General features: G+C 36.1%; 1 protein-coding gene across 1 annotated transcript in view; it reads left to right on the top strand.

Moving 5' to 3' along the window:
- The window catches only part of Piwil4 (piwi like RNA-mediated gene silencing 4), a 44,178-nt gene that overhangs the window by 23,615 nt on the left and 1,427 nt on the right, over nt 1-19,136 (top strand). The window contains exons 12-20 of the mRNA XM_015490064.2: nt 342-453; nt 2,737-2,921; nt 4,971-5,043; nt 6,414-6,614; nt 7,719-7,822; nt 15,458-15,525; nt 16,857-17,010; nt 18,631-18,756; nt 18,865-19,012. Of these exons, the coding sequence (XP_015345550.1) occupies nt 342-453; nt 2,737-2,921; nt 4,971-5,043; nt 6,414-6,614; nt 7,719-7,822; nt 15,458-15,525; nt 16,857-17,010; nt 18,631-18,756; nt 18,865-19,012 (1,171 nt within the window). The remainder of the gene's footprint in view (nt 1-341; nt 454-2,736; nt 2,922-4,970; nt 5,044-6,413; nt 6,615-7,718; nt 7,823-15,457; nt 15,526-16,856; nt 17,011-18,630; nt 18,757-18,864; nt 19,013-19,136) is intronic.

The following is a 19,136-nucleotide window of genomic DNA, read 5'->3' as shown; positions in this document are numbered from 1 at the left end:
AGTAAATGAGATAAAGATGTTGTGTTCACCTACAACTAAAAAAAAAGTTAGAAAAAGAAAAAAAGGTTCAACCTAAACCCAGGCTGGCCTGGCTTGAGAGCTCATTTTTCTAACCAGTGTGCCCCACTGGAAGCCCTTTCCCACCCCTGCATCTCTCAGATGGGTATGCTTGTCCTGTAATTCTTTAGGGGGGAGCGGGGGATGAGTCAAAATAGAAGCCAGGAATCCTAAAGACAGAAAATCAGCCCCCGATGAATTCAGTGAGTTATAGTTTTATCTCTAATGATTAAGAACCTTTAGAGAATCATTGCTCTTTTGACTTAAAACACTTCTTTCAACAGAGACAAGAATGCTCGTTTTGAGCTGGAGACCTGGGGACTGCATTTTGGAAGCCAGTTGTCTCTGACTGGCCGGGTTGTGCCTTCAGAGAAAATATTAATGCAAGACTATGTAGTAAGTACAATGGTTTTATTTTCATTTGAAATTGTTTACTTGAACATTTGTAAGTTTGATCCTTTGCCAGAGTAACTGGGCACTTACAGATATGTGTTGGGTTTCTTGGTGGCTATGTCCCTGCCCTCCCTTTGTCCTAAGGCTCAGGTCCCCTCCAATTTCCATTTCAGTACAAATTTACTTTCATGGACTTAGTGGCACCCAGTGGACACGATATAGGTCTGTTAGAAATTAGTATAGTATTTCAGACAGGCGTGGTGGTACACTCCTGTAATCCCAGCAACTTAGGAGGCCGAGGCAGGAGGATCACGAGTTCAAAGCCAGACTCAGCAAAATTGAGGTGTTAAGCAACTCAGTGAGACCCTGCTGTTAATAAAATACAAAATAGGGTTGGGGATGTGGCTGAGTGGTTGAATGCCCCTAAGTACAATCCCCAGGGCCTCCAAAAAACCAGTATTATGCAATTCAACCATACCCACCTATTATTGGCTATTATACTACATGACTTAAAAATAAAAAAGCCATAGTTAAGAAAATTCTGCTAACTGGCAAAGATTAATTCTACTAGACTGAGTTCCTTATACCAAAGCTAGTTTCTTAGTTGCTGTGTTCATTGTGTCTGTTAATCTTTCAAAAAAGTAAAGAGCTGTTCAGTTGATGTAAAACTGAAGAAATTCTCACGGAGCCTATTCCCAAACATAGCCTCAAGAGACAAATCATTGTTCCTTCTGGGCTTTAATTGAGTAACAAACCTATTTTATGCAAAAATTGCACGTTATCCTACTTTTCCCCTCTGTTTTGCCCATTTTTAAGGCCAGTTATATTTCATTTAGTTTAAAAGGCTTTCTTGTCCTTAGTTGGTACAATAAAATACATGTCTGAACTAATGTAACTGGTATTGGAAAAATGGGGATATTTTTCTCCTTTCTGTTGAGTAATCTATCCAAATTAACAAAAATTGATTGGAGACACTGAGAGAAAAAAAAACTAATTTTCAAAACAAAGCAAATAAAACAGTAAACTATTACCCTACTAGGTCAGGGATCAGTAAAGAGAAGTGCAGTTTCAGGTCCATATGTGAAGCAGGACTCAAGATACTTAAAATGATTCATTTTATCATCTCTGTGAGTAAAATCATATTTAACAGAACTTTTATTTCTTTTTCATTTTTGTATTTTTTGATATGGAAATAGGTCACCTAGGGAGACTGGGCATTAAAATGGAAGAACCTGAACCCTAGAGGTAGGGGCTTGCTAGAAGTGACTATGTCATCAACTTTTTGGCCAATCATCATCATCATCATCATCATTATTAATATTATTTTGCAGTGCTGGGGATTGAACCCAGGGCCTCATGTATGCCAGGCAAGTGCTCTACTGCTGAGCCACAGCTCCAGCCATTGGCCAACTCTTTTCTAAAAGTCATAAAGAAAGATTCATAGGCACATTGTTCTGGGTCTCCTTCCAGTGTCCACGGGATGACAGCAGGATTGTAGGCAAGAAGAATGTGACTCTCTTCCCACTGTATGTAATGAACCTTAGTTCTGATGGAACTCTCTGTGGAGGGCAACCTGTTCCCTTTTGTTCTCATGTTAAGGTCACTTCCTGGGTGCTGAGTCCCAGCCTGGCCACTTAAAGGCAAGGCATGATGAAGATGCCTGGTGGCTGGAAATGAGTACTTGGTAGAAAGTGCCCTGGCTGGAACATCAGGACACTAGCATTCTCAATCTGTCACTGCTGCCAGCTGGCTCTACAATTTCTCTCCACCGCAGCTTTTGAGTCTGTAGAACAAGGGAATTATGTTACATACATTAATGCATCCTCTTTGTTCCTAAATGTAGCTTTCCTGCCATAAGATACAGTGCTAACTTCTCTGTAGGGCTTGTCCATTTTAGTATGATGAGAAGAGTATCAATAATCATCATTTTCTATTTGAGATATCAGAATGCATAAAGGAAACCAAACTGTACATCCTGTTTGTCTACATCACTCATAATAGAGGTCATAGGTTCTTAGAAATGGAAGGGAACCTTTGAGATCTTTGGATCAGACATAGCAGAGACCCATGAGGAAGTCTTACCCAAGGTTCTGCATCCAGGGCCTGGCAGACCTGGGATGATTCCCAGATGCCCCCACTCCCAAGAAGCATCTGTGTGTTAAGACTGTGACAATAGTTCTGTTCTGTGACAATAGTTCTATTGTGGCAAATATTGGCCATGTTTACACTGTATTTAATTGGTCTCTGAATAAATTTGTACAATCTTTTCATGATCATTTTCCTCAGTGTCAACCTGTGTCTGCTGCTGATTGGTCCAAGGATATACGATCTTGCAAGATTTTAAGTGCACAGCCTTTGAATAAGTGGTTGCTTTTATGTGGTAACAGAGCAGAAAATGTGATTGAGAACTTTCTGAACTGCTTGAGAAGAGTTGGAAGCCCCATGGGATTTAATGTGGGCTACCCCAAAATGTGAGAATATACTGAATTTTTATTTCATGCATTAAGTTGATTTGGTTAGAAGGTAGGAAGTAACGGCTGATGCATCTACAAAGGCTTATCTCAGTAATGTTCCCTGACATAAAGTGCAACAAAATAGTCATAAGTGGATAGATTTTTGTAATGATTACATCTTTATTAAGCTAAAATGTATTTTAGGTTGATCTGTGTGAAATTTTGTTTTCACATTTCTTCTTAGGCAAGTCTCATGACCTCAAAATCTTTTCAGTAATAGAATAAATCCTTAATAAGTCCATATATTCTCTTCTCAATTTTTTTCTTCTTTCATATCAATTATTAAAACTTAAGAACAAATAGGATATTTAAAAATAAAGTTGCATTTCCTGATTTACTTGATAGATTTTATGCTTTAACTTTTAATATAGAAATAGACCTAAAATAAGCATTTCTGATTCTGTTGCTATATCAAGATTAGTCATTTTTATAATATTCTGTTAACACTAAGTTCATTCATTTTTTTTGAACATTTGTTTTATATCTACTGTGTGCTAAATACTAAACTTGTTTCAGGGGATGAGAAAGATGAAGAAAATTGCTTTAATTGAGTAAATACCTATACAGTCATACTCAAAGTTTAACATTGTTTTGCTTTAAAAAATCCATAAAGTCTGTTAGGCCACACTTTGTTGAACCCGATATGCTTAGAAAGAACAATGGTTACTTCTTTTTCTTTGTTGTAGTGGAGGTACCAGTGTCCTAATTGGCAGGCTGGGAAGTTAGTCTTTAAACACATAGTTACTAATTAATTACATCAGCAGCACAAGTATTGTTGAAAACTATAGCTGTGCCCAAAGTCTCATTTTACACTGTAGTTTAGAATTCTCCTCTTATCAAATCTGTTAACAAATCGCCTGGTTTGAGTTTCCCCTGCTCTAGTTTCCCTTAACCAATGAGCTAATAGAGCAGGAGAAGATTATGAAAGAAGCCACAGTATGAAGACCCTGGACTTGTATCACAGGCTCTTTCTTACATGAATTCAGTGAACAAGCCCAGGTCATGTTCTTCCCTGGCCTTTTTTGTTTCAAAGCCCATATTTTATTTCCCCTCCTTTTCCCCCCAGTGAGGTATCCATTTCCGTGTTTAGATTTTTATGCATAGCTTCTCTCACCTAAAACATTTGCCTAATGATTTTAGAAGGCATGGGCAGGAATAGTGGCTGAGTTGCATGCAGTGCAGGAGTTTGAATTGAAAAAGTCAGGACCATCTAGTTGTTGAGATACTGCTTGAGGCCATTCTTGTCCATCTTAGAATCAGCAGTCAGGTTGGTGGTCCTGCCACCTGCTGGAGAAATTTTAAAAGGGCACTATTGAGCATTGGGAGAGTCCAATCATGCTTATAAAAGAAACTGATTCTTCATAAAGAAACTGGACTTATGAACCCTGTGTGTGGGAGTTATTTCTGTAGCCTCTGGCCCCCTAACATACTGCTATCTAATTGATAAATAATTGCTGACTGATAGACTGATTAAGGCTAGATATTCCAGGCTCCAAACAATCTGGTAATGAGAAGTTCACCTCCCTTCCCCATTATGCAGATTAGTTGAATATTAAGGACTCATTGATCTGATGATTCATGAAAATTTTATATTAACATTCTCACATGAACCTTATCTCAGACACTTGATATTATGTGCTTGTGATTTTAAAAGTTCACTTTCAACCCCATTTTGAACAACAGAAATATTAATTGAAGGATTCTTTACAATTGAGAAAATTCCATCTCCACCAAATTATTTTTTGTGCTAATAAAAGTGATTACTAAATATTTTTTGGCATATCTTGTGGGAAAAACAATTTTAGACTCAAGGTTGTCATTTTTATTTAGTTTTTGTTTCCCCTAACATTACTAGTTTGTTATGAAAATTCATTTGTGGATAACGATGATACTTCATTGTTATTTTGAAACATTTTCATTTGTTTCAATAGCAAGTTCATTCTATTAATAACATCATAATGCTTATGTTCCAAGAAGGGAATTAAATAGTTCATCTTTTTTGTGTAGCATAAAAGTACAAGAAAATCCATCTGCGTTCCTTAGAGCTATCCAGCAACATGTGGACCCTGATGTTCAGTTGGTAAGTATAGGATACATTTTGGTTTTTGATAAATATTTTTTTAATTTTTTCTTTATATCTATGGTGTTGAAGGAACCTGAACATACCGTCCCAAATTGTGTTGCAAATCATTGCATTTCCCCCAAAGCACTAAAAAAAAATTCATCTCAGTATTTTATTCAATAGTTAATTTTCCTATTTTTAACAATTTAAAAATACATGTTTTTACCCCCATTTCAGCCTCTGTTGGGTGCCTCACCACCCTTAGCTTCTGGGTTGCCCAGCATTTCTCCAGTATTTCAGGGGATTCTTTGAGGTTTTGGTCTTCCTTCCTTGCTCATGGTCCCAAGTTCGGGCTTCCTTGAGTCCTTGCCACCTACTGGGTGTTTCATCTTTCATAAGTGCCATTTCTTCTTGCACCACACCACACAGTGGACCATCTGCTGTTGCCTCATTTCCCTAAGTTGTGCTGGAGTGTGTGCCTGCATGTAGAGCTGACTTTGTAGGCTATTTGAAGCCAAGACATGATTAGATCATGCTCCAGCATTCCAGACAAGTTAAAATTGGCAAAATTTCTCAGCCTTTCCTATTTCCTGAAAATTTCTACTCTTCTGTTATACTTCTGCCTGCTCCATATTGCAGTGCTTTTCCTATTCACCCTGTTTCCTCTTCTCACCTTGCTAGCTCGCTCAGCCCAGCCCTCACCACTCCTCTTCATACCTCATGCAAACTAGTGCAGTCATCTCTGCTTTTCCTGTAATTGCAAAAGAAAATCCGAAGGATATTATATTAAGTAAAGAGATTTCTTACCCTACTTAAATAAAATCAAATTTACAGAAAAGTTGCAACATGTATTTAAAAGAAGCCTTTCATGCACCTTTCCAAATCCCTGATTATTGAGATTTTGCCATATTTGCTTTATCATTTCCGGTCTCTTTTTCTTGAAACATTGGAGGGTACAGTGCCCTTTACTCTTGAATACTTTATTGCATTTAGTGAATTTCCTATGAACAAGGTCGGTCTCCTATACCACCATGAGTCAACACAATTGTAGGAGGAAGAACTATTGAGAAGGGGATTTTAGGGCATTAACAGAATCAGATCAGGAGAGAAAATGAAGAGGAAGGGAAACCAAGGGAAACGGGCTAAATTGGAGTGCAACTCTGCAGAGCCAATAGCTGGTGAAAAGGCTTTTCAAGTGGTATTGATGCATTTGCCAGTGGCTTAAAGGTCATTTAAGGGAACTGTAGCTATGACAGTCTTATTTCTGAGGAACTTGGGGGCACAGAGTATTAAGACAATCCATGTAGTTATTTCTTCAAAAACTTTTCCCAAACATAATGAAATTGATTTTTAAATTTTTTAAATTTTTTAATTTTTTTCTCTTTTAGGTGATGTGTATTCTGCCTTCTAATCAGAAGAATTATTATGATTCCATTAAAAAATATTTGAGCTTGGACTGCCCTGTCCCGAGCCAGTGTGTGCTTACTCGGACTTTGAATAAACAGGGAATGATGATGAGTGTTGCCACCAAGATTGCCATGCAGATGACCTGTAAACTCGGAGGCGAGCTGTGGGCTGTAGAGATACCTGTGAGGACTGTCACAGTTTTCCTTTTAATGATCAATCAATCAATTAATCCTTAAATTAAAGTAGGAAATATTATCACATAATCCCAGAATTACAGTTGTCCCTGGACATCCTTGGGGAGTTGGATCCAGGACCCCCTGAACATGCCCAAATCTGAAAATGCTCAAGTATTGGATATAAGATGGTGGTATTTGCATATAACTTTCACACACTTCCTCCCATATGCTTTAAATCCTCTCTAGATTACTTCTGATAGCTAATATAGTGTACATGCAAAACCTATGGTTACAGACGGCTGAGCATATTTGGTTTGTTCATTGAGCTGTACCCTGGGTTCTATTATTCCCTGAGCAGAGATTCCCTGAGAAGGTGAGGCATGGTGCTCTTCTCAAGGAACTTCAGTTTAAACTTCTAACTTACAATGTTCATTCCATGAGTGAGAATTTAGTTTGTCATAGACTTGGGGCAGGGCTTGATTTGGATCCTTCCAGCTGCTATTTTAAAATCTATTCCCTGGCCTCCATCTTTACCTGATTTCACCAGAGTGCTGTCTCTCAGAGTAGCCTGGCACCCTGGGTGGGGGCTTTCCCAGAGTTTGGTGCAATGGCATAGTGCAGGTTCTCCTAAGTGTGATGGGAACTGAGAAATTTCTTTTCCTTTTCCTGAACTGTAAACACCACAGGAGGAAGTGAGGGGAATGCTTCCCATTGCCGCCCACTTCCATACCCAGGTGCATAGTCAAGTGAGGATTTCTTAGCAATCTGCAGAACAGGAATGGAATTCCTCTCCAGATTCCTTTAGAACAGAATGGATTGACCACGTTCTTGAAATCTCTTTAGCCATTGGTGCCTCTTGCTCACCGCCATAGAGGATGATGGCTGTTTTGAACTACAGCAACTCTCTTAAACACAATATGTATCATGTTCTTCCTTCTTTATCTTTAACTCTGGTTTGCAGTCTAAAAATATGCCTCATCTGCATCTTGATCTCTCTGACACAAAGTTTAATTAAATAATTTAGTAACTAGTCTTTTTTTTAATGTCATATTAATCATTGTTGGGGGGAAATACTTACCCTATTAAATCTTAACAAATTTAATTTTGTAGTTAAAGTCCCTGATGGTGGTTGGTATTGATATCTGCAAAGACACATTCAACAGGGAAGTGGCTGTGGTTGGATTTGTGGCCAGCCTTAATCCTAGAGTCACCAGGTACTTTTAAAACTACGCTGACATATTCTTCAGTTAACTTGTTAATGTAGTTTAACTATAGAACATATCAGCCCACTTCCATACTTTATATACCAAAACTTATGGTCACAAATTATATGTAAAATTATATATAAAAATGTGGTTGATAATATTGGAGTAATATGTAACCTCATTTAAATATATTTACACATTTATTAGGACAAGCTGATGCTTGTATTCTGGTCATTTTCTCAAAATTATGGATGTATTGATATTCTTGTGCATGTTTTATTTTCTGAGCATCTGCACTATACCAGGCAGTGAAACAGGTGCTCACCAAATATTATGGCAAGCATTTGAGCTTTGAAATCAGATTGCCTAAAGTTATATCCTGTTCTGCCACATATTGTCACTGAGGCATAGTTTAACTTTGCTGTTCTTTCCTATTATCTGTAAAATAGGGGTAATAATAGTGCCAATTTTGTAAGACATTTGTGGGAATTATGTAAGACAAAGTGCTCAGAACACTACCACCCAAAGTAAATGCTCAATGCACGCTTGATATCATTAACACTTGAAGACACTTGATGGGGCTATGGTGTTAAAATTAGAGGCAAGATTAGGGATTATGACTTAAGCAATGGCTAAAGTACTCATTAAATCATAGTTCCTGGAATTCCTTCAACATTTGTAACTAAACAGTATATATTTTGAGGTAGTAGCTGCTGATTGCTGTTTTCTTCCCAGCTTAATAGGTTTGATTGGCTCCATTAAATTTGTGGTCAGGTATCTATTTGGGACTGTGGGAAAGAGGAAATGTAACACCGTGCTTCTGTGTCACATAAGATCCCTGACGTACATGTCACTTCATCCATCAAGTTAATAAAGGACTTGTATTTTTTTCTTTATACATTTAGGATTTATATTTGTGAGGAATGAAGTAGGGAGCCACCTTAATGTTTTTCCTTAAGTAGTCACCATTTGTGAGAAAATTTCCTTTCAGTTTTCCCTTAGCTCTATTGAGGTATCATTGACAAGCAAAAATTGTATATATTTAAGGTGTACATCATGATATGTCGATAAATGAATCAAATCAACAAATCCATCACCTCATGTGTGTGAGTGTGGGGTGGTGAGAATACTTAAGATCTACTCTTAGCAAATTTGTTTCTGTTTATTTGTGTGTGGATATCCAGTTTTCCTCATATCACTTATTGAAGATAATTTCTTTCCTCATTTTGTGTTCCTGATGCTTTTGTTAAAAGATTAGTTGACCATATGTGCATGAGTTTACTTATGGACTTTCTATTCTGTTTCATTGGTCTTTCTATTATGGGCTTTCTATTCTGTTCCAAGTATAAAATACCTTGTTGTTAAATATAGTCAGCATGCCTTAGGTATACAGAATTTACTCATCTCAAAGATGGGAGGCTTGTATTTTTGACAAGTGTCTCCTCATTTTCTCTATCCCCAGCACCAAGAAACGCCCTCTACTCTCTGTGTCTGTAAATTGACTTTTTTTGGATTCCACATATAAATGAGATCATGCAGTATTTATCTTTCTGTGTCTGGCTTATTTTTACTTAGCACAATGACTTCTAGGTATATCTGTGTTGTTGTAAGTGGCACGATTTCTTTCTTCTTTGAAGACTGAATAATATTCTTTTGAATGTTCATATTACAGTTTCTTTATTTGCTCCTCAACACTCAAATTGATTACACATCTTAATGAACATGGAGTGTAGCTATTGCTTTGAAATACAGATTCATTTTATTTGGCTAGATGTCCAGAAGTGCGATTGCTGGATTGTATGGTAGTTTTATTTTAATTTTTGGAAAAGCTTCCAAACTGATTTCTATAAAGGCTGTATCAATTTTCATTCCCACAACAATGTATAAGAGTCCCCTTTTGTTTACATCCTTCCCAACATTTCCTCTCTTTTGAATTTCTGATAATAGCCATCCTAACTGGTGTGAGATGCTATCTCACTGTGGGTTTGATTTGCATTTCCCTGATGATTCATGATGTCACATGGCTATTTGGCCATTTCTGTGTCTTTGGAAACATGTTTATTCAGGTCCTTTGCCCATTTAAAAATTGTGGTATATTTTCTTTTTTTTATTATTGAGTTAGATGGGTTCCTTACATGTTTTGGATATTAAGTTCTTATCAGATATGTGGTATGCATATATTTTTTCCCATTTTGTAAGTTGCCTTTTCATTTTGTTGATTGTTTCCTTTGCTGTGCAGAAACTTTTTAGTTTGATGTATTCCCACTTGTTTACTGTTATCTGTGCTTTTGGTATCATGTCCAAAAAAATCATTGCCGAGACGAGAGTCATAGATTTACCCCTTATGATGTAAGATGGATCAATTTTATTTATTTTTTTATTTGCTTCTCCTCCTCTTTCTTCCTTTTTTTTTGTTTATTTGCACATGGATATTCAGTATTCCCTATATAATTTATAGAAGATACTTTCTTTTCCCCATTGTGTTTTCTTGGTACTTTTGTCAAAGATTAGTTCACCACATATGCATGAGTTTACTTATGAGCTTTCTATTCTGTATGTCTGTTTTTATGCCAGTACATTCTGTTTTGATTACTATGGCCTTACAATGTATTTTGAAATCAATAAGTATGATGCTTCTACCTTTGATCTTTTGCTCAAAATTGCTTTGGCTATTTGGATTTCTTTTGTAGCTTTACACAAATTTTGAGATTGCTTTCCTATTTCTGTGAAAAATGCCAGTGGATTTTCGGTTTGAAATTGTTCATAATAAACAGCTTTTCAAATATGAAGAAAGAAAGAAAAAATGCTTTTGGAATTTTGATAGGAATTATACCGAGTTTGTGGATCACTTGAATAGTATGAACATTTTGACAGTAATTTTTCAGTCTATAAGTATGGGATATCTTTCCATTTATTTGTGTCATCCTCAATTTCTTTCCTCTTCGATTTATATTTTCCAGTATACAGATTTTTCATTTCCTTGGTTAAATTTATTTCTAAGAGTTTCATATTTTTGATGTTGTTATAAATGAGATTTTTCCTTACTTTTTTTTTAGAATAGTTCATTGCAGTGCATGGAAACACAACTGGTTTTTGTATGTTAATTTTTATCCTGAAATTTTACTGAATTTGTTTACTAGTTAATCTGTTAGATTTTTGGTAGAGTTCTTGGGTGTTTCTATAGATAAGGTCCTGTTATCTGCAAATAGGGGCAGTTTTGCTATTTTCTTTCTAGTTTGAATGTCTTTTTAAATTTTCTTCTGTATAACTACCCTGGCTAGGATTTACATTATTCTTCTGAATAGAAGTGGTGAGAGTGGGCATCTTTGTCTTGTTCCTGACCTCAGAGGAAAGGCTTTTTATTTTCACCATTAAAAGTGGTTTTCATAATTTTTTTTTTTTTTTTTGCAATCCATGCTCACATTTCCTTAGAGAGTCTTGATCTTCATGGATTTAATTTGGTCACCCTGACTATATCAGGCTCAGAGTTACCACTGATAAAATGGAAAGACAATGGAGGTATAATTAAAGACACGTTTGAATGAAGAAAAAAATGGTTTTCATATATTTAGATATCTATATTTAATTTGTTGAGAGTCTTTATCATGAAAGAATGTTAAATCTTTTCATTTTTTGCATATATTGTGATGATCACTTCTTTCCTTTATTCTGTTAGTGTGGTATACCATGTTTATTGATTTGTTTATGTTGAACCATCCTTGTATCCCAGGTATCTGATCCTTTTAATGTGCTGTCATATTTGGTTTGACAATTTCTTGAGGATTTTTGTATTTATATCTTCAGGAATATTGATATATACTTTAAAACGTTCTTGTCTGATTTTGATATCAGGTAATGTTGGCCTCATAGGTTTAGAAATGTTCTCTTTTGTTCATATTTTTGGAAGAGTTTGAGAAAGATTCTTCCTTAAGTGTTTTGTAGATTCACCAATAAAGCCATCAGGTTTGTGGCTTATTTTTTTGGATTCAGTTTTCTTTCTCTTATTGGTATGTTCACATTTTCTATTTCTTCATGATTCAATCTTGGTAGGTTGAATGTGTCCAGGAATTTATTCATTTCTTATAAATTATCCAATAATTATTCATAGTAATGTGTTTGATCCTTTGAGTTTATTTGATGTCAGTTGTAATGCCTCTGATTTCATTTACCTGAGTCTTTCTCTTTTTTATTAGTCTATCTAAAGATTTATCAATCTACCTTTAAAAAACCCCAACCATTTTGTTGATTATTTTTATTGTTTTTCCAGTCTCCATTTCTACTGCCATCATTTCCTTCTTTTCACTAACTTTGTTGGCCTTCGTTTTTTTGTTTCCCCGCTTCCTTGAGGTGTACAGTTGGGTTGTTTGCAGACTTCTTTCCTAAGGCAGGCACTTATCACTATACAGTTTCCTCTTAAAACTGCTTTTTCTGCATCATGTCAGTTTTGGTATAGTATTTCCACTTTCATTTGTCTCAAGATATACTTTGATTTCCTTTTTTATTTCTTTGACATATTGGTTGTTCAGGAATGTGCTGTCAGTTTTCTTATTGACATCTAGTTTCATACTATTATGGTAAGAAAAGATGCTTGATATGATTTCAGCCCTCATAAATTTGTTAAAACTTGGTATGATTTGTCTTGAAGAATGTTTCATGTGTACTTGAGAAGAATATTATTTTGATGCTCTTGTATGGAATATTTTGTATGACTGTTAGATCCATTTGTTCTAAAGTGTAATTCTAGTTCAGTGTTATTTATTTATTTATTTAGGTACTAGAGATTGAACCCAGGGGTGCTTAATCACTGAGCCATACATCCCCTGCCCTTTTTATTATTTTGAGACAGGCTCTTGCCAAGTTGCTTAGGGCCTTGCTCAATTGCTGAGGCTGGCTTTGAACTTGTGATCCTCCTGCCTCAGTCTTCTATGCTGCTGGGATTACAGGCGTTTGCCACCACACTGGCTCCAATGTTGTTTTTATTGATTTTTTCCATCTAATGAAAATGTGGGTATTGGATTCCTCTATTGTTTTCATATTGCTGTCTATTTATGCCTTCAAATCTGTTAATATTTGCTTTATATATTTAGGTGCTCTGGTGTTAGGTGCATATATGTTTACATATATATTGGTTTGTGCTTTTGTTAAATTGGACTGTCATTATATAATTACTTTCTTTGTGTCTTGTGAGTTTTTTGACAAAAGCCCATTTTGTTTGATATAAGTATAGCTACCCTGGCTCTCTTATCCATTTAGTCATTCTCTTTTGGTTGGAGAATTTAATCAGTTTCCATTTTAAATAATTATTGACATACTATTGCCATTTGTTTTTGTTTTTGCAATTTTGTTGATTCTTTGTGTTTTTTTTTATTCCTCTCTTTATGTTTTCTTTTGTGGTTTAATATGTTTTAATTCATTTTTCTTTCTCTTTTCTGTGGGTAATAAGGGTTTTGATTTGTGGTTACTATGAGACTTAGACAAAACATTTTATAGTTTTTAAAGCTGATAGCAACTCAACTTCCATATATAACATACAAAAACATTTTACTTCCTCTCTACATATTTTTAGTTTTTAATATCACAATTTACATTTTTTATGTTGTGTATTTATTAATATTATTGTAGCTATAGCTATTTTTTTTAACCTTTAACCTTATTCTTGGGTTAAAAGTGATTTATATATATCCATATTAGAATACTCTGAATTTGACTATATGTTTACCTTTACCATTGAGTTTTATACTTACATTTTTATGTTACTTAATTAACAACTTTCATTTCAGCTAGAGCTTTTGTATTTCTTATTAGGTAGATCCAGTGGTCATAAATTCCCTTAGCTTTTGTTTGTTTAGAAAAGATTCTATTTTTGAAGGATAGCTTTGCTGGGCAAATATTTCTAGGTCACCCCTGCCTAGCACTTTGAGTATGTCATCTCATTCTATCCTGGCCTATAAAGTTTCTCTTGAGTTTGCTGATAGGGGTTCCTTTGTATGTGATAAGCCCATTTTTTCATTTGCAAATTCTCTTTGATTTTTGACAGTTTGATTATAACGTGTCTTGGTGTTGTCTTTTTTGAATTAAGCTGATCTGAGGACTTTTGACCTTTATGTGGCAGGATGTCCCTTTTTCTCCCCAGATCTGGGAAGTTTTCAGCCATTATTTTCTTAAATAAACTTTGTCACTTATTTCTTCTCTTTTTGAATCTCTCATATTGAGAATATTAGCCCTCTGGATGATTTTCTGTAAATTCCATAAGCTTTCTTCATTCCTTATGTTTTAAAGTTTTTCTCCTATGAATTTTCTTTTTTCATCTAAAATTTCTTTTTCTTCCTCTGAGAAAACATCCTTTTACTGGAGCAATTCTGCTATCTATTGCATTCTTTATTTCATTTTGTTGGATTAATCAGTTCTAGGCAGCAGTTTGGTTCTTTTTGACAATTTTTCTCTTTTTGAAGTTAGTATTTTGTTTATGTATTATTTTTCTGATATCAAGTGGCCGGTGTTCTCTTGTTGTAGCTCACTGGGCTCCCTTAAAACAACTATTTTGCATTTCTTGTCAGGCAGTTTTTAGATCATTTCTTTGGAATTGGTTATTGGAATATTATTTTAATCCTTCAGTGTGTCACGTTTCCTTGATTTTTTTCATCTTCCTTGAAGTTGTACGTTGCTGTCTTCACATTTGAAGAATTGGTCATTCCCCTAGACTTTACTGACATGCTTTGAGAGGAATGACTTCACTAGTGATTGTGAGGATCTCTTCCATCTTTTCTATTGGTGTGCCTGTCCTACACTTCTTGTTCCTTCTTAGGGAAGTTCTTAAAGATTGTATACCTTCTCTCAATCCCAGAAAGCCATACCAAGTGCTGAGAGCTTCCCAATTGTCTTCCATAGCTGGTGCTCAGAAATTCTCATATTTGTGTGTATCTTCTTCCAATCCTATAGTTAAGCCAGCTGGGAAGATGTCAGCCTTTATTGTATTTTCTCCCAATCCTGTAGACTTAAGGCACTTATTCTTACTATCTTGTAGGATGTGCTCAAGGGGCCAGACTTGGAGTAGAAGTGGCAAGATGTATGGAGCATTTTGGGTGCGTCTAGGCCAGTTGAAGGTGGGGTATAGCAAGGTATCCCAAACATCTCATGGGTGGGCTTCCTGATGCAGCTAATGGAGCAATTAGTATGGTCTGAAGTCTCCTTTACCTGCTCCCAGACACTCTCAATCTCTCAATTCAGTGTTCTGGGTGAAGCAAGAAAGAAGAGGGACTTTTTGCAGCACCCCGCAAGGCTCGGGGCACAGGTGTACTATGCTATATTGTCTACTGGAAATTTTACTACAAACCTATAAAGTAGTAACTACCTTACTGCCTTGTAAATCTCCTTGTCACAGATAAGGAAACTAAGGTTTAGGTTCACATAGCTAGTGAATATACAAGGATTAGAATCTCAATGCTAACACTGTGCTTTAATTTTGCTTAATAAAAAACATATTCTGGGGAGAGGTTCTTTTTAATATAATCGTGACCACATAGCATATATAAAATTAGGGTCATTGATTTTTACTCAAAGTGTCTATTTGTTTGTTTAATATTAAGGCATGTTTAGAGCAAAATTTTGAAATTAAGCTTTACTTTTTTCTTTCGCTCACTGTAGGTGGTTCTCACGCTGCATCCTTCAGAAAACAACTGATATTGCAGATTGCTTGAAAGTCTTCATGACTGGTACTAAAAAGGTTACAATGTGGGTGGGCTTCAAGGACTGCTTGCTCAGACCCAAAGTAGATTCCTTCCACATATTTTCATGAGAGCAGATAGGTAGAAGCAAACTCCCTAAGCCTGTCATATTTCATGGAGTCAGAACTTTCCCAGAGCTGTATGCTGATTCATAGAGGCGAACAGTCAGACTGTGTAGCATTTATATTTGTATGTGTGTGTGATAAACAAAAGCTGAGAGGGAGGAAAGTTTGTGGCTACTGGTGGTCCTGGTGAGCAGTGTGGAGGCCAAAAGAAACCTACCCTGCAGAGACTTTGGGCCTGGGGTAGAGATGCTAACAGATAAAGTGTGGCATAGCCGGAGAAGAAGGGGGAGGTGACAGATGAGGAAAGGTGCCCTCTTCACAGTGGAATGCAATGGAAAGACAAATCTAGGGTTTTGTTTCCTCACTGGCCATGGCCCAGGTCTGGCTCTGCTGTTCCACAACAATGTGACATGTACAAATCTTTGTTCCAGACTGCATTTTCCACCTGGTAAATTTTGGGGAGGTTGTAATTTTTTTTTTCCTAAAAAGGTAAATTTGATGATCCATGTTGATAATGGTCTTAGATATATGATTATCTTCTAAAAAAATAAAATGAATTTTCTGGACAATAAACTCTTCTAAAAACAAATTGTGCAATATATACATGAAAAGAATTACTGCATCCTATTACTTTCTCTACACTGGAAAATTTCTTTTAGCAGATGTCATTAGATGTTTCTTTTGCATGTGAGTTACTGTGATTTCTATTCTAAGGCAAATTCTAGTTAGAGTGGGTGGGAATGTTTTCAGAAATCCTATCATCAGTTAGAATTGGAATTGAATTGGTTGAGTCAGTTGAACAAGTGTTTTTAGCAGAAGAGCCAAGTCCTTATGTTTTCATGTTTATTCTCATTAGGGAAGAAAATGATATAAACTCATCTAGCCTGTTTCTATTGAGAGGATTTAAAGACTTGAAGAAACTAATTAGCATTAATTTGGTTTTAGTAATATCTCTGTGTATTATGAATTGAATGTTGATTTGTTGCACAAATATTGAAATTTAGTTAAAGAAATATGGTAAATTTAAGAATGTATTATGCCATAGAAACTATTAAGATGTTTCAGAGGGCAGAGATGAAGGAAGGCCTCTGAGGTTATTCATTTTTACGTTATTGCAAATGCAACCCAAATTAGGTCTGACCCTATTTTACAATGGTCTGAAATAGCCAAGTTATTTAAACAGTAAATTACATGTAAATATATGTGTTGACACTGGACATGTCATTCTTTTCTTACTAATACCAAATTCTGCAGGAGCACTCAACAAGTGGTACAAGCACAACCACAGCTTGCCCGCGCGCATAATTGTGTATCGTGATGGTGTAGGGGACGGTCAGCTGAAAACCATTGTTGAATATGAAGTCCCGCAGCTGCTAAGCAGTGTAACAGAATCCAGCTCAAATATCAGGTATTAAATGGTTGTTCTTTTCTCTAACACTCCCAATAATAGCACATTCAGCTGCAGCTATTTGACATGAGGTATGCAAACATAACTTTAACTTTTTTTTTTTTTTTTTGCTGCATTTCTGCATCATGTCAGTATGGCTGATGAATCTTCCCTTGATTGGAGGGTAGTCATGGTGGTCTAACATACATAGCCAGGTGGTGTAAGCTTTGGGGTCCCAGGTGGGTCACTTGGAGGAAGGCAGGTATCCTTTAGAGTAGCTGGCACGAACTCAGCAGGAAGCCCACAGGACTGATGGCCAGTGAAGATATTATACATATTAATATACCATGGAAAAAAATAACTCTTGGTTTTAAATTTGAGGCCCCGATCAACACACAGAGCTGATGTGTCTGAATTACAGGCACTAATGTGCAGTTGAGGTAGTGAGAGGGATGAAAACTGAACCACATATGGACATCAGACCATCTTGGACATGAAGCATCTTGCTGCTTGTTGCTTTTCTAGATTTGGTGTTTTGGTACGAAATTTCCTTCAGTGATTATGTGAAGTGGCAACTCAATAAAAATATTAGAAATGGAAAATGAGGGAGGACAGTAATCTCAAGTTGGCATCTTAGAATATTTGGAAAGCATCTTATTTCAATGAAGCACATAGAACTCCATATAATTTCACCATCATTCCCATCAACCAGAGCTTCTTGGCCTCAAATCACAAAGGAGCTGAGTCTTGATCTCAGCGAGTTAGTATTTAGAGATAATGGAGAGCCTCATAAGTTGGTGGCAATGTCACTTGCAGCCAAACTCTTAGAGTCAAAATCTCTCTTCCCACTGACCACAGGAGAATGTATCTCAGGCAGATGATTAGAAATTAAAGAAAATATGTAATCGAGAGAGACAGGGGTAAATTTAGCAATTGATGAGGGGTTACTTTTCTTTCTCTATAGTATCAACTTTTTCAAAGTCCAATACTGAAAACATTCATCATAATTTTTTAAATAATTAAAATGCTTAAAATAAAACTTCCAAGTGATCTTTGCATCCCAGAGTTTCTTCCATAATGGTGAATATTTGGTTTTGGCTTTGACATTAACATTTGGCCTTTCAGCATTTCCAGAATATAAATTTGATCTGTTCATCCATCTACCTAGTGAGTGTTACAGAATTCAGAACAGATGATTTGAGAAGCAAACTAAATTGATTCTTCTTTTGCTACTCAGATAAATTTGAGGGAAAGAGTGAAGGTGAAAATAGAGTGGTGCTTGCTAATGGAAAAAAAAACTTGTCTCCTTGGGTAATACTGGAACATCTTCTCTCAAAATGCAGTTCAAGTTCATTGTCTTGTGAATCATTCCTCCCATTGTCTTAAGTGATATAAATGAGGCAGATGACTTGGCATGGTGCACTTTTGCAACATAGAAGGACAATCCCTAGCTTAAAGATTGTATGTCTCTCTAAGGAACGGATTATGGGTGATTTTACTTTCTCTGTTTTGCAGTGTTTTTTCTAGTGAAATTCTTTATTTCAATTTAAAAGATAAAACTACAACAAAAACCAAAACTGCAAAGCTGCATGAATTGGTTTTAGTTGACTTCTTCTTATTTTTTTCCTCTGTGGTTCCAAGCTGCAGACTGTCAGTGATTGTGGTGAGAAAGAAATGCATGCCACGATTCTTCACAGAAATGAACCATACTGTCCAGAACCCCCCCTTGGGCACTGTTGTGGATGCAGAAGCAACACGTCCAAAGTGGTGAGTGCTACTGGAGATCAGTTTTTAACCAGCATTTGCTGCATCTTGTTTAGGTTTGGCCTTAACCAAGTGACTTCTTTCCCATACCCATTCCACATTCCTCTTCAGGTATGACTTTTATTTGATCAGCCAGACTGCCTGTCGGGGAACTGTCAGTCCCACCTACTACAATGTCATCTATGATGACAATTGCTTGAAGCCTGACCACATGCAGAGACTAACATTCAAACTATGCCATCTGTACTACAATTGGCAGGTGAGTGGAAGCTGCTTACTGATGTAAGTATGATACTCAAGATGCCCACCTGGGAATTGTACCCAGTTCTCCTGTATATTCCTAGGCAAAAAAAAAAAAAAAAAAAAAAAAAAAAAAAAAAAAA

The sequence above is a fragment of the Marmota marmota genome, unplaced genomic scaffold (assembly GCF_001458135.2).
Source record: "Marmota marmota marmota unplaced genomic scaffold, marMar, whole genome shotgun sequence".
In the NCBI taxonomy this organism is placed as follows: domain Eukaryota; kingdom Metazoa; phylum Chordata; class Mammalia; order Rodentia; family Sciuridae; genus Marmota; species Marmota marmota.
The sequence above is the reverse complement of the archived record's forward strand: the minus strand, read 5'-3'. Positions and strand labels throughout refer to the sequence as shown.